Source organism: Anarhichas minor, unplaced genomic scaffold (assembly GCF_050575085.1).
Source record: "Anarhichas minor isolate MPS153535 unplaced genomic scaffold, ASM5057508v1 ptg000031l, whole genome shotgun sequence".
NCBI classification, from domain to species: Eukaryota; Metazoa; Chordata; class Actinopteri; order Perciformes; family Anarhichadidae; genus Anarhichas; species Anarhichas minor.
Window position 1 is genome coordinate 8,950 of NW_027466477.1, and position 21,093 is coordinate 30,042.

The 21,093-nt window shown below is 41.2% G+C and overlaps 1 protein-coding gene across 1 annotated transcript in view; it reads left to right on the forward strand.

The window, feature by feature from the left end:
* The first annotated feature begins 2,627 nt into the window (after positions 1 to 2,627).
* The window catches only part of ldb2a (LIM domain binding 2a), a 46,515-nt gene continuing 28,049 nt past the window's right edge, over positions 2,628 to 21,093 (forward strand). The window contains 5 exon segments of the mRNA XM_076105189.1: positions 2,628 to 2,656; positions 2,900 to 3,014; positions 3,531 to 3,606; positions 17,488 to 17,534; positions 17,536 to 17,661. Of these exon segments, the coding sequence (XP_075961304.1) occupies positions 2,628 to 2,656; positions 2,900 to 3,014; positions 3,531 to 3,606; positions 17,488 to 17,534; positions 17,536 to 17,661 (393 nt within the window).

Here is a 21,093-nt window from a genome sequence, read left to right on the forward strand (position 1 = left end):
TTTACCATACAAAATGTGTTCTGGACTTTTTTCTAACAATACATGACTAATGGCTAAAAACTTTTCTTCACAGTAAGTTTAGAATTTGAAGCAAATTAGCTTCTCAATTACCAGAAGAGTAAGGCATGGCACTCTAGTGGAAACACTACATGGCCGGCTTTTTTACATCATCAGTGCTAATATGTCAGACTGAAAACTGAAGCTGGGTGTCTGAAGCCAGCCTTTAAGTTGATGAAGCACATCATCTACTGTGTGTGGGCATATCGGAGGTTAGGAGTGACTGCAAGCAAGTAACTTGGCGTAGTCTGATAGTAGTGGTGTGATGTTGTTGCACTACATTGTGAATAGGATTGTAATACATCTATATAAGCTGATATTTAGATTTTGATTGGGTATGTGTTAATACGTTTCTTACACTCTCTAAAGTGTATTTTTTATGGGATTAACTATGTTGGAATTCATACACATTTCCTACAAAGAGGAGTGTTGTGTGTTAAACAGGAAGTGTATTATTAAGTTTTTATTCTATTTTAGGAAATGTTTGCATTTCTTTGTGTTTTACTTTGTTATGGAGTTATTCTTGGAAAGTTATTGGAAATATAAAATCTACTAAATATAAAAAACAAAGTCGTCATGGCATGTGCTATAGCCCGCCCGATACTGGATTTTTGAGGTCAATACAGATATTGATATTTAGGTGTTTAAGATCAGAAAAAAATAATTTAACATAAACACACATTCTTGATATGGATCCCTTAGATACTTTGGTTTGCTTTTATCATTATTTTCTAATTGTGAGAGAGATATGCTGAGCTTAATACTTTGCAGTTAAAAAAATCAACTTGTCAGTTTTTGTCACCCGTCGGCTGACGTACATGCGATACACCGATACATTTGCATGAAGCCAATAAAGCACTGAAAGACTAAAGCAAGTGTGGTAATTGTTTGACCAACTATACATGAATGCAAATGCAAAACAGAGAAACATTTATCAATTTATCTAATCGCTGATAAATCTGTTATTTAGTCTTAGCTATGGTGGGGCGCATCTACCCTACACAAACCCACGGCTCCTTCACAATGGTATCGTCTGGAGTGGTAGAGTCTGTGTACAGACTTGGTGAGTTGTCAGTCGGTTTGGTTTCCAGGTGGCCTGGATCAGGGTGGGAACCATTGTATGTAGCTAACAGGAAGTAGGGAACAGCTATCGGAGGGCACCAGCTGTCCGTGAGGATGGGCAGGTCCACTGGCTTCCTGTTTCTCAATGCTCCGTGTGCCCCGGAGCAAAACAAAACCAGCTTCCCTTTCCAGTTTGAGAAACAATAGATGTTGCAAGCAGCAATCCTCTTCTCCCTCTAGTCCTCCTTCCTCACCTCTTCTTCGTCTTTTTCTCTACCACATTATGCTCCTCTCTTTTCTTCTTGCTCTCCATTCTCGACTCATTTTCTTCTCCAGATCATGCTTCTTCCTTTTGTATCCTCATCAGTCCTTCTTTCCTTGCTTCTTCTGCCACGTTGTCCTCCCTCATCTCCTCTTTACTCTCCTCTCCCTATTCTCCTCCTCCGTCTCCCTCAACCTACTTCTTTCCTTTATCATGTTCCTCTGTCTGTTGGTTGTGTAGTTAGAGTATGTATATGTATCTAAACATGTACAGTCTTTGTTATTGTGTGTGCGTGCATGGCGGTTAGATGATGAATGCAGTCAGTGTGATGGCTTGTTGAATTGTATTGACGGACGGAAAAAAGCCACACATTTATAGTTTGTACATACAAAACATGCAACTTGAGACAAATAAATTAAATTCTGTGCAACACAATATATTTTTTGTTGGGGGGGGGATTCATTTCTCTCCTATTTATGACAAAAATACTGCAGCATCTCCAGAATTTGGAATATTACTAGTATAACTACTTTTACTTTGTTTTCAAATCGTTGTGAACCTACGTTTTTGTAATGCATGAAATTGCGTTAAAAGCATCCTGGGAAAGTCGTCCCATGAGGTCTCTTACGGGACACGTCTGCGATTTGTTTTTGCTCAAAATGTAATTTTGTAAATGTTTGCTACAAGTCATGATGACAAAAACACAGTTCATGAAAAAATGAAGAGTGAAGTGCAACATAAGCTTTTAACAGCATAACGTTCCAGAAAGGTCAACAAGATGAGCTCAGAGAGAGACAGAGACAGAGACAGAGAGGTTTTATTAATAATGAATAGCATTTTCATCCGTACACTGGAGAGTAGAAGAAGAACTCCACCTGGAAAACATGCAGTGTATGCATACCCCCCACACACACACACACACACTGGCACGGGCACACAGATGCATACACACAGTGAAAGCGAGGGTAAGCTCCTGCCGATATACAACACAAACACAGTGAGGCAGTGAAAGAGCTTGTGAGCATACACATCTGCAAACACACACACAAAATCACAGAGAGAGGGCACACCTGGTCTCAAATACAAATAAGAAAAAGTGTTTGGCATATGTAGAAAAACACACATGCAGTGTGTACACACACACACACGGCAGAAGAGCACATTCACAGTGCAAAGTTATTGACACATGGAGAAATCCATATTTATATATAATACAGTGGTGGAGAACCATCAGTCTCCATAGTCTATGAAAGGGCCTGCACCGCTTTACTTAAGGTATTAAATGTTTATGTGGCGCTTTTTTCATCCCTCAATAACCCTTCTTTCCACATGCACTCACGCACACACACAAGCTCACAATGGCAGTAACAGCTTCCCAAATCAGATGAGAAATTCAAGTCATAACCATATGAAAAATGACTTTCTCATCGTCTTTTAGACTGAAAATGGCACAAAAATGACAATATATTTGCTTGTAACACCGATTCTGAGCAACTAAAATCTGTCCTGGCTCGGCAGGTGGAGGGAGTCGTTGTTTACTAATCTCAGGGTTGGCGGTTTGATCCCCAGCGCCTTCTGTGAACTTGTGAAAGTGTCCTTCGGCAAGACGCTCAACACCAAATTGCTCCTGATGGTGAATGGGCGAATAACATGTATGAAATATATATGAACATGTTTGCTTTAGAAGAAGTCAGCCATCTTTTAGACTGTAGCTGCATCCCGGTGTGTTGAATTGATTCAACCCCCCCTCCTTACCCACACCTGGCCCCTCCCTCAGGTGAGCTGCTGAGAGCCTAGCAGGTATCGCTGCCTCTTTTAGATCAGAGCTCGATTATCAGAGGCCAAACAGCGCAAAGCGATGCTCATTACCATTGATTCTGTCTCAGCGGGAGTCTGAGTCACACTCCGACTGTGTAGTGCACGTTTGTGTGTGTGGTTTTGTTTCGTGTGAGCTGTTAATTCCGTCTATGAGGATCCCGTGATCAGACGTTTGGCGTCTATCTGAACACTTGACGTCACACAGCGTGTGACGATGCTCTACCCTCATGCCTCGATATGTGCGACTGGAGTTTGACTTAACTTACGGGGGAAACGATGCTTCTCACCACTGAGTTCTGGCATTTGATTTGGTGTTTCACTATTTGTGGAGGTGGTGGTGGTGGTGTCTTTGTCTCTTCCTCCTCTGCGTGTTGTGTCCTCCCTGCGGAGCTGCGCCCTGGGGGTTGGTAAGGCATGCGGGGGGGGCGGCCCCTGTTGAATTATGGATGGAGGTGAAGAGGGGATGAGGGGCTGGCCTCGAGGGGACATACCCCCCTCCCCCCCTCCATCCCCAACACTTCCGACTCTCCCCCCACCCCTCCCCCATCCTCTCCTCTTCCTCCTGCTTCCCTCTCTGCCCAAACAGTCACCATCCACGCGTGGCGTAAGGTTTGATGAGGGTGACCGGAGATGTGTTTCTCTCTCTCTCTCTCTCTTTATCTCTCTCTCTTTCTGTCTTTCTGCTCTGCTGTTCTCTCTTGTTACACTCTCGTCCTTATCTCTCTCTCTCTCTCCCCCCCTCCCAGATTTCTGCTGGGAAAGTCAAAATGATAGAGGTCCGTTCAGCCGAAACTGGTCTGCAGATGTTGAGAAAACAAGACAAAGACATACAGTATCTTGATTTTCTTCCTCTGTGAATTGCCAGCAGTATTTGGCTGGTGTTGAAAGGGCTTCTCTTGGCTTTTGTTTGATTATTTATTCTGCAAAACCCGGAAAATGTACTGTGAGGAGTGATATAATAGATAGATAATAGATATTCAGTATAGTTTATTTGTATTAATAAATAATTTTGTTTAGTTTTTAAACTCAAATACAAAGAAATATTAATTTAAGTCATTTTCTTTTTTTATACCATTATTTTTTGGGTATTTTATACCTTTTATTTGAAAGTGATAGTGAAGAGAGAGACAGGAAATGTTGGGTGAGAGAGTAGCAAACAAAAAGAACCGGGGACTCGCTGCTCGGGGCATTTGCGCCCATGCGGTTTGCCCCCTAACCACTCAGCCACCAGGAAGCCCAATTTAAGTCTCTTACGTGCTAGTTTAATCATATTTTGTAGCCGTTGTTCTACGTTTTGTCAAACAAACTAAACAATACAATCGGTTTTGAAGAGCGGTGAAAGACATAAGGTCCATTTTGGAAGTGGTGACTGTGGTGCCGAAGTCATATAATAATGTATGTGACATTTTGCAGCTTTGTCGTCTGTACAGAGAAGTTTTTTTTGTTCCCAGCGGTGCACTCAGCCCTCCGCTTTTTAGTGGTTTTAAGACCAGGGAGAAAAAGGCTGCTCCATGTGTTCCAGTTTTATGGCATTTCTTCAAATGTATTTGTCAAATGAACTCAAAGTGAGGATCTGTCCAGCAGCATATGAACATCTACATGATCAGTAATGAAGCAGCTGCATGTGAGTCATATTTCTGAGAAACACAAAGCTGCTGTTTTCTTACTCTTTGCGTCCTCGTATCTTTTAGGATCTTTGAATCAAACATCATGTCTGTCTGAACGATATGTAATGCTGCCAGGTTGAGGTCTCTCATCAACATAATAAAGACACTTAGCATAAATACTATGTATGCTAAGTTGTAAAATGTTCATCAGCAACATATATCATTTGTTTTACCTACGTTATCCACAACTAAATATGATTTACCGTGTTAGGAACTCGAAGCACTCGGTTAAAGTAACAGAAAGGTGTTGGTTAAACATTTATAAGGCCAACTGTGACCTGAAGCAGGATGTGTTTGTTTGTCCGACAATAAACCACAACCATGTTTATTTCCTAACCTTGAACCATGGCGTTGACAAAAATATAGATGGATTACTAAATAAAAATCAACACTGGTGTTTATAAAATCAAAGGTAATTTAGCAATTTACATACTTTCTGAATAACAGAAATCTCGAACTCATTGAAAAATCAACTCTTATCACGTCTAGAAAATCTGATTTCTTCAGGATTTTAGCGTAATTTGAGGATTGCTTATAAGACCCTTGATCTTAATTGGGCCACTGCATTAATATATACCATATTGAAGAAGAAAATGACACACAGGCGTTATGTGTGCATGTGTAACTGACTATTTGGACACCAGAACATGCTCAGAAAACATGCTGTACTGAGAAGCTTTCATCCATTGTGATCACGCCTTTTAGTTTAAATGTCTATTGTCTTATAAAGTATACATACAACACATTTTCTTTTCTTTTTATAATATATAGTGAGCCATTGGTATTATTTCTTCCTTCTTGTTTGAGGGACAATAACTTTAATAGCAGGGGACCTCTAAAACTCAGCATCACATTATTAAAGTGGACCGCTCCTCTCTTTGCCACCCGGCAGCCTTGCTTTTTGAAATGTAATGTGGAAATACCAAATGTAGCGGCGTCTTAATGATGTGCATCTGGACAATTGTGCAAAAGGGTTTTTAATGAAATCTATTATTGTTTTTCATTGCAGTGGGGGGGAGTGTTTACCTCACAAAATAGAATACAGCAGCCCCCAAAATGACAGGGGGAGAGAGAGAGAGAGAGAGAGAGAGAGAGAGAGAGAGAGAGAGAGAGAGAGAGAGAGAGAGAGAGAGAGAGAGAGAGAGAGAGAGAGAGAGAGAGAGAGAGAGAGAGAGAGAGAGAGAGAGAGAGAATTAAAGTTTTATGACTGATGAATATTTCATGTTCTGGGCAGTGATTCCCACATTCTGGTGTGTGTTTGTACGAGTGTGTTCATGCCTGTGTGAGTGTGTGTGCGCATGAGCCCTGGTATGTGTGAGTCTGTCTCTGGAATACATGCTGGGTGTTTTTAACCCTTTCTCCACAGTGTTTTGGGACACTGCTGTCAGTGCCCGTATGTAAACTGGCTTTGGTCTGATATCGTAAAGGACAGGTTCAGATTTTATGCTAATTACAATACTGACATGTCATACGCAGTCTTAAGTTAGCCAAATAAAGTGGTCTCTGTCCTGGTAGTCGTGTTTGTTAGTGTTTTGTCCTGGCAACAAGCCTACATGCAACTACCAGGGCGTGATATTTTCTATTTTATTTAGTCTTTTATTACAGTAGACAGATACTTTGGGGTTTGGGACAACACACATGTAAAGATGTGAAATTTCTGATATTTTATAAACCCAATTAATGGAGATAGTAGTCACTAATGGTGATAATGAAATAATAATACTTAGGCCATGTACTTTATTCCAATTTTGTGTTGGCTCTTTGTTTCTGTTAATCATCATTATTTTATAATCCCTTGCCGGTCCGACCACCAGGTTGGGTTTTACTGATGTAGCGCAAAAATGACTGAATATGAGACGGTTACTGTGCAATCATTGTGTTTAAATTAATTCATAGAGGAAGGTAAGCAGAGGATTTGCAATGGAGATGTCTCTGCTAGATGTGTGTGTCTGAAAAGAAGAGGATTACTGAGCCTTTGAGTCTTTGCATGTGAGTATTGTATTAAAGTGGAGTTTATAGAATCTGAACCTATCCATTAAAAGATGTGTTGTCACTTGCGTCTCTGCTCGTGTGAAGCTCTTTGCGACAATCGGAGGCTTGACAAACAGTTAACTTGAGTCGACTTAATCAGTTTGCCGATGATCTAATATCCGTCCCCGTTGACCCAGTAATGGTAGCTCATGATGGGTGTTTAGACAGAGATATGAGTCGATGAATACAGACATTTGTTTGCCAAGTAGTGTATGCTCCCCTCGAGCATCGATTGAGCTCACGGATCGATATGTCTTGGATTTCATGCGTGCATCTCTCCTCTCAGCGATCATCAACAGTAGCTTACACCGAGGGGTAATAATCGATTTTAATAGTATTTTTAGCTTAGCTTATTGATTACAACAAATACCGTAGGTCCAAGCAAGCGCTGGTTTGTACACCCGTCACAGACTGAAAGAAAATCAATATTACCTGTCTGAGTCTGTTGATCTTGGTTTTTCAGGTCCCATAATCTGTTTGCTTGACTCTAACCTTTCTGCATGTATACGCTATGAGGTTACAGACACCACTCAGTAGCTGGAAAGTCAGAGATATGAGAGAGAGAGAGAGAGAGAGAGAGAGAGAGAGAGAGAGAGAGAGAGAGAGAGAGAGAGAGAGAGAGAGAGAGAGAGAGAGAGAGAGAGAGAGAGAGAGAGAGAGAGAGAGAGAGAGAGAGAGAGAGAGAGACCCTGCTCAGTCATTTTAACCACTTGAGACTGGAATCACTTGAAGAGAGCGCTGAAAGCCTTAAAATGTAAAAATGTAGAGCAGAAGTGTTAGGAATCAAGATATCGTCCCCTGGGAAAACATATGCTTCCAACAATTACAGTGCTGTCAACACATTAGCTTCTGCCAGTGATCCCAGATGTCTGTTTGTATTTGCTCTTCATTTAGCATGACGCGATGTGACATGACATAATACATACACACAGTACATCATAATAATGTAAAATAAAAAAGAACATAACAAAAAGAGGGAGTTATTATGAAAACATTGCTTACAGCATAACACAGGATTTCTATTTCATCAGTGGAGGCAGGTGTATGAACAGATAATGAATGACAATAAAGTAAAAAACACAGTCATTTTAAAACATGTTTTTATAGGAGAAGTTATAATTGCTGCGTATAACTGCATTAATGTGTGATGTATTGTATTTATTAAATATATCTCCAAAAGATTCATGAGATATATATATACACTTATTATATATACTGTGATTTTATCCATAGTAGCCACTCCTAGAAGTAAAAAAAAAAAAGGATCATTGCATTATAGTATAAAACGAAGGCTAATCTAAAGCATTAACTTGGAAACGGAGCCTCTCACCCTGTAAATGTTAGTGGAGAGGGGTTGCCACAAAACCTCAAAGGGAATTGAACCCCTTACCTATTGGGGCCTTGCTCTATCTATTGACCGTCCCTAAACCTACACTTCAAAAAAAGAGCCAGCGATTGTCTGACTATTTGCAGGATGCAGACATTATGGATCATACACAATTTCTACCTGCTCTCCCCCTTCTCATTTCCATCCTTTTCTCTCCTGCACTGCGGAGAGCTGCGTTTGCTGCATAATCGCCCACTGAGTATCTCCAGACTTTCTAGCCTGTTTCTATTTTTTTCTTTTTTCCTTCCGTGCTTTTTAATTTGTCTGTACTCCACCAGCATGAGGATTTAATCATCAACCAGCTGGACAGGTTGGACGAACACTGCTGACAAGTCTTGAGTGGTCTGGGTTTGACTCGTCTCATTCTAATTTGAGATAATGCCATTTAGAATTAAAAAAATGTCTTACCTTGCAAAAATGATTGATGGTTAAAAATTAGACACACATTATGGTACTTTTCAAAGGACAGATTTATCTTTAATCTGTGGCTGACAAAATAATCAACCCCTCAATGCAGTAGATTGTCTATACTTTGCAGATAGTGGATGATGAACCTTAATCTCTTCTGCTCCTTGCGCCCTCGGTCAACTTTACTGTCTTTCAGAGGCTGTAGCGGGCTCAGTTTTAGAGCTAGAGTGAAAATATCTGGTATTGTATGAAACTAGAAAGCCTAAAGAAACACCATGCTGGTGTCAAGCTTGTAGAAAAGGGGGATAAATAATGCGCCGAAGATGGGCTACAGTTTCACAGGAGTCCCTTGACCTCTCACCTCGAGATATCAATGAAAATGGGTCCTATTGTACCTACAAATCTTCCCTTTACAGACATGCCAACTTTATGCTAATCCTATGCAATTTGATGCAAAAATCAATGTATGGCTTTCCTAGGTATATTGACAATAAGGGGGTGTCGTAGTAGTTTTTAAGAACAGAACTGCTCCCCATCGAATCGCTGAAAGGACATCCAATTCTTACAGAAATCTTCAAATGTCAAAAGCTTTTCACAGCACGGGATCTTACTCGGGCTTTTTCTTATTCAATTAGTTGACTAACCGGCCGCTTTTTCTTATTAGTCGACTAAGATTTCTTTAGACGCTTAGTCAATTTGTATGCGTTTTCATGCTTTATTTCAAGAAACGTATGAGCTTAAATAAATCAAGTTATCGATAAGTCCAAAGATCTGATGTATGAGTGTTAGTCGACGAAGAATTTCTTTGGTTGATCAGCCGTAGATTTTTCTGTGGAGTTCCTCAAGGTCTTGGTGGCTTAATGTGTTGTTTGGGGATGACCATCATATACTTTCATCATAATGTACTTAGCCCTTTTACACTTTCACCATTTATTTTCATAAATCAATATTTATTTATTTATGATTTATGACTAGAACAACTTGACAAACAGTGCTGAGCTGCATCTCAGATTAATCTTCAGGTTCCCAGTGTTCAGGTGATGTACACCACTTCTATGTGGCATCTACTGTTGACCTGCTATCTCCCCCTAAAGATCCCCTGCCCCCCCTAAAAAGGGTCTGTGGTAAAGAGGGGTGAAGTGGAAGAGGTTAAGTCATGACTTCCTTTTAGAGTAGAAGTCTTCTTGTGTTTGCGGCCACGTTATTACGATTTAAACCAGCCATGGTTCCAGCCTCTTACTCTCAACTTCATGAAAAATGCGATTGATACTTGGTGATTGATTCGGCATGTAATTCTTGCGCTGCTTTGCCTCAAGAACTATACAGTATTCGCTCTTTCCTGTTTCATACAGAAACCTCTGACTGCTGAGTTGAAGCATTTTTAGTTTGAATATTTAAGGCATTTTGCATTAAACTCATGTCTGCCCTCAGTGACTTACAGCTGGTGAAATAAAGTGCCTTGCTTCAGGGCTCTTGGACAAGTCACATGACTGTAAAAATAACGTTAAGAGATGGCTTAAATATTAACGTTAAGAGATGGCTTAAATATTCATCTTTTAGTCGTAGTTATATAAATATACAAACGATTAAAAAAACTATTTAATTTATTCAGTCATTTCAAAGGGCTTACCTGTTTAAATACAAAATCTTGCATTCAAATCCATAAAAATATGAATGGCTGGTCTGTTTACTCATAGGGGACGGTGGAGGTGATGGTAGTTCACTTTCCTGGCGCATCTCTGTGTGTTTACATGTATCTATTTTTCTCCACGTATGTGGGTGTGTATATTGTTGACGTAGCTGCCTCTATACTCCCTAGGTGCATCATTACTGTACACGTGCTATATATATGTGTGTGTGTGTGAGTGTTAGAGTGGACAACTCAGATTCAGCCAGCTCACAACATATACGTAGCTCCTCTGCTCTCCTGTGCACCATGGATGTCAACTTATACACCGATACGAAACAGTAACAAGCACAGACAGAATCACGCTTAGACACACAGGATGTACACACACAAACACACACTGAGAATCACAGAGTGATGCACAAGCACATATATTCATATACAAAAGCCCTCCATATATAAACACACAATCATTCACACACATGCACATACATATATTCTATATATTCTTTTTTTTTAAGTCTTTTGCAGTTTGTGGTATCAGATATTTTTCTTACTGTCAACAAATCCTGTGAAAAGACCAAAACAATAAATGAATCAAGTAAGAAGTATTGTCTGTGCCTGATGTATCTTATGTATCTATGTCCCTTCATTACAATCAGCATGGAGTCGGTGCCACATACATTGACCTGCTGCCTCATTTATGTGTGTTAACGCACAGCTGAAAATAGTCCCCAACAGATGCACTATTTGCTCCTCTACAGCGCCCAGCTGTTTAAGAAGATTATTGAGCCTTTTTGAAAGAAGGAAACTAAACATTTGTGGCCTGATTTTTAAAGATATACTGTATGCCATCAGTAGGAAGCATGTGCCAGAGCACTGCGAGATAGACAAACGTCCAAAAAGTTCTTTTGATGGGATTTGTTGTGAATTACTACAATATAGAATTTTGCATTTTCTACACTTATCTCCAACATGAACACAAACACACACACACACACATGCATCTGGACGGCTTGTGATTGTTGGTTTGATGTGTGGGTGTGCACATGTGAGCATAAGGAATGCATTTCTTGAATATGAATAATAACCATGTATGCATACAGCTCTGGTTGAATGTGTTTGTGTGTGGTTGATTGTGTGTGGTTGATTGTGTGTGTTCTCTGTGTGATTGTTTGTGTGTGTGTGTGTGTGTGTGTGTGTGTGTGTGTGTACACCAGCCAGCGGCCCTTCTTTCTTCTGACGCCCTGCTCTCGCTTCGGAGCAGAAGAACCGCTCTCTCGCCGTCTCGCTGGCTGACGTTGCTGGCAGGAGTCCTGGGGACCGACGGGGGGAAACAATCCCAACAAAGTGGCATGAATTAATGTGACTAATTAACACCACGTTAATTATTTGTAAATTGCATGTTTGGGTACACGTTACTTGAGAGGCATATGCTGCTTGTCGTGTTCGCCCAAACAAGTGCCAGCTAATCTGTATCTCTGGAGTGCCCCGCGTCTGAAGACGGGCCAATCAGCACGGTGCAGGGAAAAAAACAAAAACATGAAGAAGAAGAAGAGATGGAAAGAGAGAGGGAGAGAGAAGTGGGGTGAGGTGAAGGGAAAGGAAAAACAAGTAGGATCGCCAGCAAATATATTTGATCTCGTCTGGACTCCATGCTAGTTTTGTTTGCTTTTTTGCCGTTCTTTGTCTGAAGTTTGTTTGGCTTGCTGGTGAGTGTGTAATCCGACTGCCTATTAAAGGATAAATGATTGTGTCGTCAACATGGGGCTACAACATGGGGCTGATGAGGAGCCTTTTCTTTTTGTTGGCAGTGCTGAATGATTGTGTTGATTCCTTGTTCTTTCTGTGCCACTGTCCCACTGTGGACTTCTCCTTTTGTCCACACTTTGTACATCTTCTGTCTTGACGTAATTTGTGCCTTTTATTGGTAATGATTTAATGTGAATTTAACTTTTTTCTCCTCCCACTGGTTATTGTGGCAGTGTACGTTTTGTTTTTATGGATCAAATCTTGCCTTTACTTCCTGGAACTAGCGCTGCAATGATAAGTTGATTAATCACTTATTTGGTCAACAGAAAAATCATTCAACACTAATTAATCATTTAAGTCATTTATCAAGATCCAAACATTCAGCATCTGTCTCTGCTTTTTTCTGTTTTATACAAATCTAAATTGACTATCTTTGAATGCGCTTGAACTGCGAATCTGAAGACGTTACCTTGGACCCTTGTCGGGCTGCAACTAACGGTTATTGTCATTAAAGATTAATCTGGCAATTTGTGAAGACGACACGATGACGACGACGTCTTCAAATTATACTGTTTTTGACCAATCAACAGTCCAAAAGACAAACAATGTTGTATTACTTCAAGCAGAGAAAAGCAGAAAACCCAATTTTCAAAGATTTTTCTGTTTTCATTCCTGTTTTATTTCTGAACATTGTCGAGTGAACGTAGAAAAGTACATAGTTACAGTCGAATATCCTTTAAAAGGGCCCTTGAGCGAGACAATGAGGCCCGCTGAACTACTGCAACTCAGCTAAAGCGTCGGCCTATGCCGGTGTACATACAGAGTGAGGGAGCCTAGCAAGTATTTGAAGAGAAACACACGACTACTGTGCTTGAAATGATCCCAAACTTGCCAGCATGGCTGCCATTACATGCTTATCTATCACTCTGTCACCCTGGGCTACGCACACTGGGTTTTATTAGGATAGTTTTGGTTGAGAAGACGCAACCAAAACTCCTGCATGGCTTGGCGAGGCGGGCAAGAGGCAGATCTGCGTTTCACCTGAGCACCCCCCCTCCTTCCCCCTGTCTCCCTCCTTCCCCCTGTCTCCCTCCTTCCCCCTGTCTCCTTCCCTCTCTCTCTCTCTCGCTGTCTCTCTCTCCCCCATTACTCCACAGTGAGTCTTCTCTCCCTCATTGACAAGCCCTTATTTTTTCATCTTCCCTCCTAGTTTCTTCTCCCTCTCTCTCTCTTTCATCCCTCGCTCTTTTTTCCCCCATCCCGATCCCTCTACACCCCCCTACCACCACCACCACCACCACCACACACACACCACCTCCTCCCCCTCTACCCTCCCTTCCTCCCCCTCGTCTCCTCAGAGCTCCTCCGCATTAGCAGTCAACTCCACTCCTAGACGTACTTTGTTTTTCAACCGTGGTGGAGAGAGAGAGAGAGAGAGAGAGAGAGAGAGAGAGAGAGAGAGAGAGAGAGCATCATTTACACAGTCATCCACGCCGAGCGGACCCTGCAGCTCACTCCCCCTCCCCCTCCCTCCTCCCCCAGCCACTGCTCACGATGCCAAACATTTTATGTGTTATTTAGTCATGCCTGACTTTATCGAATTTGAAAAACATGCCAGTCACGGGTACACCCTCCCCACACCGTCCCCCTGTTGTCTCCCCCCTCCACGTCCCCCACACCCTCACCCAACTGCCAACATCATCCTCATCTCCCTCTCTCCCTCTCTCTCTCTCTCTCTCTCTCTCTCTCTCTCAATTGAGACTCTACCATCCAGGTTTGACCTCAAGAGCCTCTCGAGCCACTGTCTTTGGGGACATTTCACTTCTAAATTAAGTTTAAGTTTTATTCCCAGGCTTCCCCCCCCCCCCCCCCCCCCCCCCCCCCCCACACACACACACACACACACACACACACACACACCTCCTCCTGACCACCCACCCTGGGGGAAGGGGAGAGAGAGCATAATTCTCGCCAACAGAGTGTTGACTCTAAAATGGATTATTTCTGCTTGAAATCAGAGGCCATGTGCTGCTGGATAATATGGCTGTCCCGATTATTATTTTATTTTTTTTTCTCCCAGCAGTGTTCTAATGACGGAGATTTGACGGGCAGCAAAATGTAGAGGAACAGACAGACTTGTTCCACCAGGCGTTGAAACGGGAGGCTAAAGGAAATCCCAAAGTGCTCGCCTTCATAATCCCAACGTCAGGGTTTATGGTTGTTTTGTTTTTGCTGTTATTTAATATTCTGGCGTAGCTCGTGGGTAGACTGGGTCACTGACACTTAGTGGGATTAGAGGGTTGATTTCAAGTTGAACCAACGATGCAGAATAACAAAACAAAAGAAAACAAAATAATCTACACGGTGTCTTTAGGAGGACTTTTCTGCCTTTTTTTCTTTAGCTGACATACCCGTACAGCTCATCAGATGATGAACAAGATGGCACAACACTTAAGTCTAATTCAAAGATATTCAAAAGAAAACTCAGATGGGATCTGAATATTCAGAAGAGGAAACATTGATTCAGGTACACATGTTAGTTTCAGACCAAACTGTCGCTGGTTGAGATCTATGCATTTGAGTGAATGAGAAGCACTTTGCCCTTCAGTAACTACAGTCCCTGCCCTTGAGCAAGTCGAGTTGCTCAAGTGGAACTGCCCAGGGATGTTTGGATGAAGCCTGCGGTTGGACTGCAGCTCTCACGCGTGCAGCCGTGTGAAGCAAGGCGGTGCTGAAAATGAGTATCTGTGTTCAGCAGGAACCCTATAGCTTGAAAAATAAAGGCTAGGGGAAAAAAAGGGAGGAGTGTGCTGCTAAGATGTGGGGGGTTGGAGACGCTACGGGCCGACCTGCAGATGGACCGCGCACAGCTGCTCAACAAGTAACAGAAACGGCAATATTGAGCTCTGCAGTTAGTAATTTTTTGTCTCAAGTGAAAGCTGTTTGACGCAGCTGCTCTCTGTTGGTGCTGTGCAGAATCCCTGATCTACATATTAAGTTGTGCATTGAAGACTGTCTTGCTTTATATTCAGAGTAAACCTCGTGCATTAACATCTCATTTTTCACTTTTCACCTCTCATTATTGTTTCCACTGAAATAAAGCTCCGCCTACGCTGCAAAAGTATCCGTCTTAACTAGTCATGTAATGAAGTATTGACTATAATCAGACATTTTTTTAGAGCTGAAACAATTAGATGATAATCAGTTATTCTATTTATTGGAAAAAAATATAATTGTCTCATTATTTTCATTCATGTTTTCAGCAAAAAATGCTGACAGGCAGTTGTTCCAGCTTCTCAAATGTGAATATTTGCTTGTTTTTTAATCTTCTATAAGAGCAATTTAATTATTTGTGTTTGTTTTTGACTGTTATGGGGACAAGACATTTGGAGACCTCACCTTGAAAACTGAAGAGAATTTTCCCTTTTTTTCTGACATTTCAAAAATCTAAATGATTAATCGATAAAATAATTTACAGATTAATTGACAAATAATCATCAGTTGCAGCTTTACTTTTCTTTAGAAAGGCTACAATATCCTTTTGAAGTTTATAAAATGGAGAATTTTTGATCATGGAGATTGGTTTCATAGTTTAAATAAGTATAAAGTTGATATATGTCAATATCATACAACTCTCATGGTAGAAGGAGCTCTAATATACAAAGAATTGGACTTCCTGCACTTTGGTCTGGTGGATAGAAGGCGTGTACTAGGATATCAGCTTCTTACTGGGATTTTCATTGACATTGCAGAGAAAGAGAAGCTCTGAGACAAAAGAAGCCCCAAGCTGCAAAGCTGAAGTATAGGTGCAATGGTGTTGGTTTGAAACCCTTGCTGAGGAAGCTCCTGTGTGAAAACAGTGGGCTATGTTTTCATAATCGAAAGTTAAAAGCTTAGAAGGAAAGGTGTTTGAGGACATGATTTCGTCCTATAAAATACATTCAACTATTCAAGAATATGTATCTTGAATGCCATCGCAGTGCATCCATAATGCAATGGGAAATGTAAGCCTCTCTCTCTCTCTCTCTCTGTGTGTATCATCCATTCTTCTCCTTGAAGCCAGCTAACACAGAGGAGATAGAAACCAGACGAAGCCTGAGGGCTATAAAACGCTGAAGACACTTTCTCCCTCCCTGACTCCTCCTCTAGTCTTCATCATGCAGCCTGTTCATTGTCTCTTTAGGCTCCTGCAAAAAAAAAGTTTGCACCGCACGAGTCGTCCATCTTAATAATTCAGTTTAACACTAAACTTAGTCATGGAATCTCATCATATTCTGGAAATACTTTCCTGTGCAGTCTCACTCATATGAGGAATATTCAAAAGTGAGAGTTATGTTATATGAAGTGTCACATGAAGACGTGGTTCGAGACGTCCAAATTCATGATATTGTCAGTTGTTGCAGGAAAAGCTTTGATCTTCAGATGTGTTGGATGGAGTTGAATTTACCTCACTGCACTGAGATTTATTCGACTTGTTTCAGGGGGAAATCTGACTCAGGATGAAGGATTTTGGCATTTTTTTTCTGAGGGGGAACAGGTTTCCTGAAGGCTGCCCAGTGTTCGAAAGGTTTCAGGCAATCCAATAGTTTCTGTGAATCTCTAGCTTGCCTGTTGCATTGGAAAATCTCGATTCATAAGTTCACCACAATCAGCAGGGCGGCTGCTGCTCGATAGCATATCTGTGAGTTCATTCAGATTTCTAATGATTATTACAGCGCTGCTCAAAATGATTTGTGCCCATTGTTATGTACTTATTGTTTAGTCCCATTAGAAGGCTTCTCAGCTGTTAATGAAATAAGGGAAGAATATAAATGGAACGGATGCTCTGAAAAACTGACATTGGCAGTATTACGAGCAACCCGCTGTAATGAGCACGGAGGTTAAAGTCAAATCAATAGACAGCAGACTCAACAGTCCTTCCTGTGTTCTTTGAATGATTTTGTATGATAGAAAAAGGGTCTAATAGGAAGAGCAGAACATATTCGTTGTCAAATATTTAATCAATTTCATTCATTTGAACATGTGATCAGTTTCTGCCTCCAAGGAGCTTTTGACAGCCAATAAAATATTTATCTTGATTAATGAATCTACAGCAGATGTCCTTATGAAGCAGTTTATAATTTCCCTCGCACATGAACAAACATCACTTTTGGTATTTTGGATTTACTTTTAGACAAGGGAACCGGAAGTGCAACAATGCTGATCCATTTCTAGGTTTTAGAAATCAGTAGTTACAGTAGTAGCAGTAGTAGCCCTAAAAATGCACCGTAGCTACTGTAGGAGTAGTAGAAGTAGTAGTTATAGGCCCAATACGAGTAGTAGCGTCATTACAGTCTATTGATACTGTGTCAGTGGCCCACTGCCGTCTCTCCTTCATACATTCAGCATCTCATTGCTCTCTTTTGTCTCCTCGCAGCGATCGGCCGGACGTTGATCCCCCGTTACTTCAGCACGGTGTTCGAGGGGGGGGGTCACCGAGCTCCACTATATCCTCAAACACTCCAAGGAGTCCCTCCACAACTCCTGCATCACCCTGGACTGTGATCAGTGCACCATGGTCACCCAGCACGGGAAGCCAATGTTTACAAAGGTAACACCTGACCCCCGAGCTTCTCCCACCATGAATAATTGATCACAAGCTATGATAATGGACCAAGCGAGGTGTTTAACTGGTTAGAGATCAATCCCATTTGCACCCCTTTGATTCTTTTTTTGCTCCAGGTTTCATTTTGTTCGAGTGTTTTCAAGTCGTAGCTGGTGGCCTCACTGTCAAATATGGAAAGGTCTTTCTTTTATTTGTTGCATGAATTATAAAATGATATATTATCTGCTAAGTTTGTAAACCTTTTTAGATGTATATCCCTGATTTCTAGAGAGCAATTTAACGAGCAGTGGTGGAAGAAGTATTCAGATCTGTAACTTAAGTAAAAGTAGCAATACTACACTGTAAAAATACTCTGATACAATCAGAATGTTTCTCAAATAAAAGTACAAAAGCAACAGCATCAAAATGTATTCAAACTACCAAAAGTAAAAGTACTCATTATGTCGAATGCTCCGTTAAAGAATATTTGTTTACTATAATATTGGATCATAATTAAGCGATGCATTAATATGTATATCACTTTAATGATGCAGCTGGTAAATGTGGGGCTCATTTTAATTATTTATATGCTGTTGTCTTAACCTGTTATAATGCATCATGATTTATTAGTTGATTTATATTTTGTATTCATAATATAAATATGCAAATGAACTGGTCCAATACATGTAGTGGAGTAAAAAGTACAATCTTTCCCTCTGAAATGTAGTAAAGTACAGTAGAAGTACAGTACTTTTGTCAATTTACTTATTTACATTCCACCGCTGTTAAAGAGTAATTTAACACTAAATACAACTTAGTCAATTATATGTACTTTATTATATAATCAAATATATCTGCCCCCAGTCTATAGAGTTCATCACAACAGAAGTTATTTTCCGCTTTCCAAATAATGGGGATGATTACAGCAACCTGACTGTTTCAGGACAGACTTAAGAAAATGTGATAAACTGCATTCACGTTGACTGTTACTGCAGGTTGAATTGCAGCATTAAAATAGCTCAGCTGAAAAATGCACCCTACCTGTATTTTCCTATGACCAAATATCTGCACCAATCAGGGCTTAGATTTACTGGAGAGAAAATGTCACGCATCGTCATATTTACCCTCTTTGCTTATCAGCATTTCGGCCTTTCCACCAGACCCCGAAAATCCACTGGCACTCCTCAAGTTAAAGATGTCGGCAGATTCTTAAGCCCTCAGGAACTCCGAAAGGCAAAGCTAAGGCGACTTGAATAAGATCTTTGAGGAGTGCGCTTTAGTTTGCAGTATATAAGTGGAGCACAGATTGAAGCTGGGGAAACACAAATTGCACAGGTGAGATAATCCAAACCTGACACCGAGGTCTAGTGAAGGCACTAAAGCTGAGCTCATCTGCTTTTGTCTTTGGGGGGAGAATCCCCTGGTGAGCCGGAGTGAATATCTGCTTCACCACAGTCTGATCCAGATGGCTAGCTGACTCTTAGTGTTCTTCTGCTGACTGTCTAAATGAATCTGAGGCCAGATACCTTGTCAGCTCCGAGCAGCAGAGCCAAAGGGATTCCATGTTCCCTGTACCATGAACCCTGAGCCGCAGCACCGGACCGGACGGTTCTGACATTAAACAGCGATACGCGCTCTTCTTTTTAAGGACTTGACAGTATGCACTCACTTTTGTGTGTTTGTGTAAGTGTGTGTGTAAGTGTGTGTAGTCTGAAATTAAAAATCTCCAAGTAAGGAGCAAGTAATGTTGTCATTTATTGAGATCTAAAATCTTATTTTCTGAAAAGAAATTAGATTATTTTACTAGTTTTTAAGACAAATTAAGTTGATGCAAGGATGTCTTTGTATTGGTTGTAATTGTTATTGACACTAAAGCAGTGATTTGCCTTTTCCAGTCTTGTTTTTTAATTACCAAGGATTCAGAACCAAGATGAAATTGGGCAATGAATTGGTGGTTTTACTTCACACTACTTTAAAAATACACAATACACATGCTTGGTGAACGAAAGAAATAGCCTTTTTATACCAAAGTATTCAATCGTTTTTAATTAATGGTCATTTTGACAAGATCTGCACTAAGAGTTTGGAGACTTAAAAACATATTTCGTATAAACCAACACCCTACATCTATCTACCTGTTTTTAAAGCACAACTCCGACACAATCAAGAAACATCGTAACACTTCACATTGTGATTTGGATTCTGAAGAAGAAATTGTTTACTCAGGAAAACGTTTTTGATTCGTGTATTGGAGGGCCTTTATTTAACACACCAAAGTCAAATGTTACCATCATTTTGGACGAGACTGGTGTTTACCTCAGTACCAGTGCATGTTGATGTTTATTTATATGCATGACTGCACACATGTGGGTTTGTGTCGAATGGGTTAATCGTATCAGTTTTTCGGTAAATCTGGAGGGGGGATGGTTTTGTATTCATGTAGTGGTTGTGTGAGTGTGTCTGTGTGTCTGTCGAGGGGGGGGGGGGGGGGGGTCTTTGTCTTATCATATCAGTAAATGGTTATGAAACATCCCCAATAACATGCACAGGAAATATCTTTTTAGGTTGCTGTTGTTTGGTTTTTGTAAACAAGGCTCCCCAAAAGAAAAGCAACATAATATATTACAAGTGTCCGATATTAACCGCACAGAACAGAAACAGAGCGGCCCAGGCCCGGTCAACAAAAAGCTAAATTTGATGCTCGCAGCGCTGCTCTCTTTTCATCTTCACCTAAATTGGATGAGAAGAATTAATTCATTAGAAAAAAGAGAAAAAAAGAATTCCAATAACTGAGCGTGTTCTCCCTGAGCTCCCAGCAGCAGCAGCAGCAGCGAGCCTGCAGCTCTGGAGGCCCGAATCTCAATCAGCTCTGCCTCGCCTCGCTTTCCTCACCCACCACCACCACCACCATTCCTCCCACCATCCTCCTCCTCCACCACCACCACATCTCCCCCGCACTCCTCCTCCTCCTCTCTCTCATCCCCCAGCCTGACTCGCTCGCTCGCTCACTCATTCTCTCCTCGCTCTCACTACTCCACCGCTCTCTCTCATCCCCCCCCCCTCTCTCTTCCCCCCCCCCCCACACACACACCCTCAACACACACACCACATGCACACACACTCACATCCTTCATCCCTAGAGAAATCATCCCCAGCTCCCAACCCGCTCTCTTGCTCTCCCACACACTCTCTCTCTCTCTGCCTGTATCTGTCTCTTTCTTTGCTCTTCTCTCTCCCTCTATCTCTCTCTCTCTCTCTCTCTCTCTCTCTCTCTCTCTCTCTCTCTCTGCCTGTATCTGTCTCTTTCTTTGCTCTTCTCTCTCTCTCTCTCTCTCTCTCTCTCTCTCTCTCTCTCTCTCTCTCTCTCTCTCTCTCTCTCTATCTGTCTTTCTCTCTCAAAATTTCAAATTCTGATTTGGTTTTATTGACATGGCCATA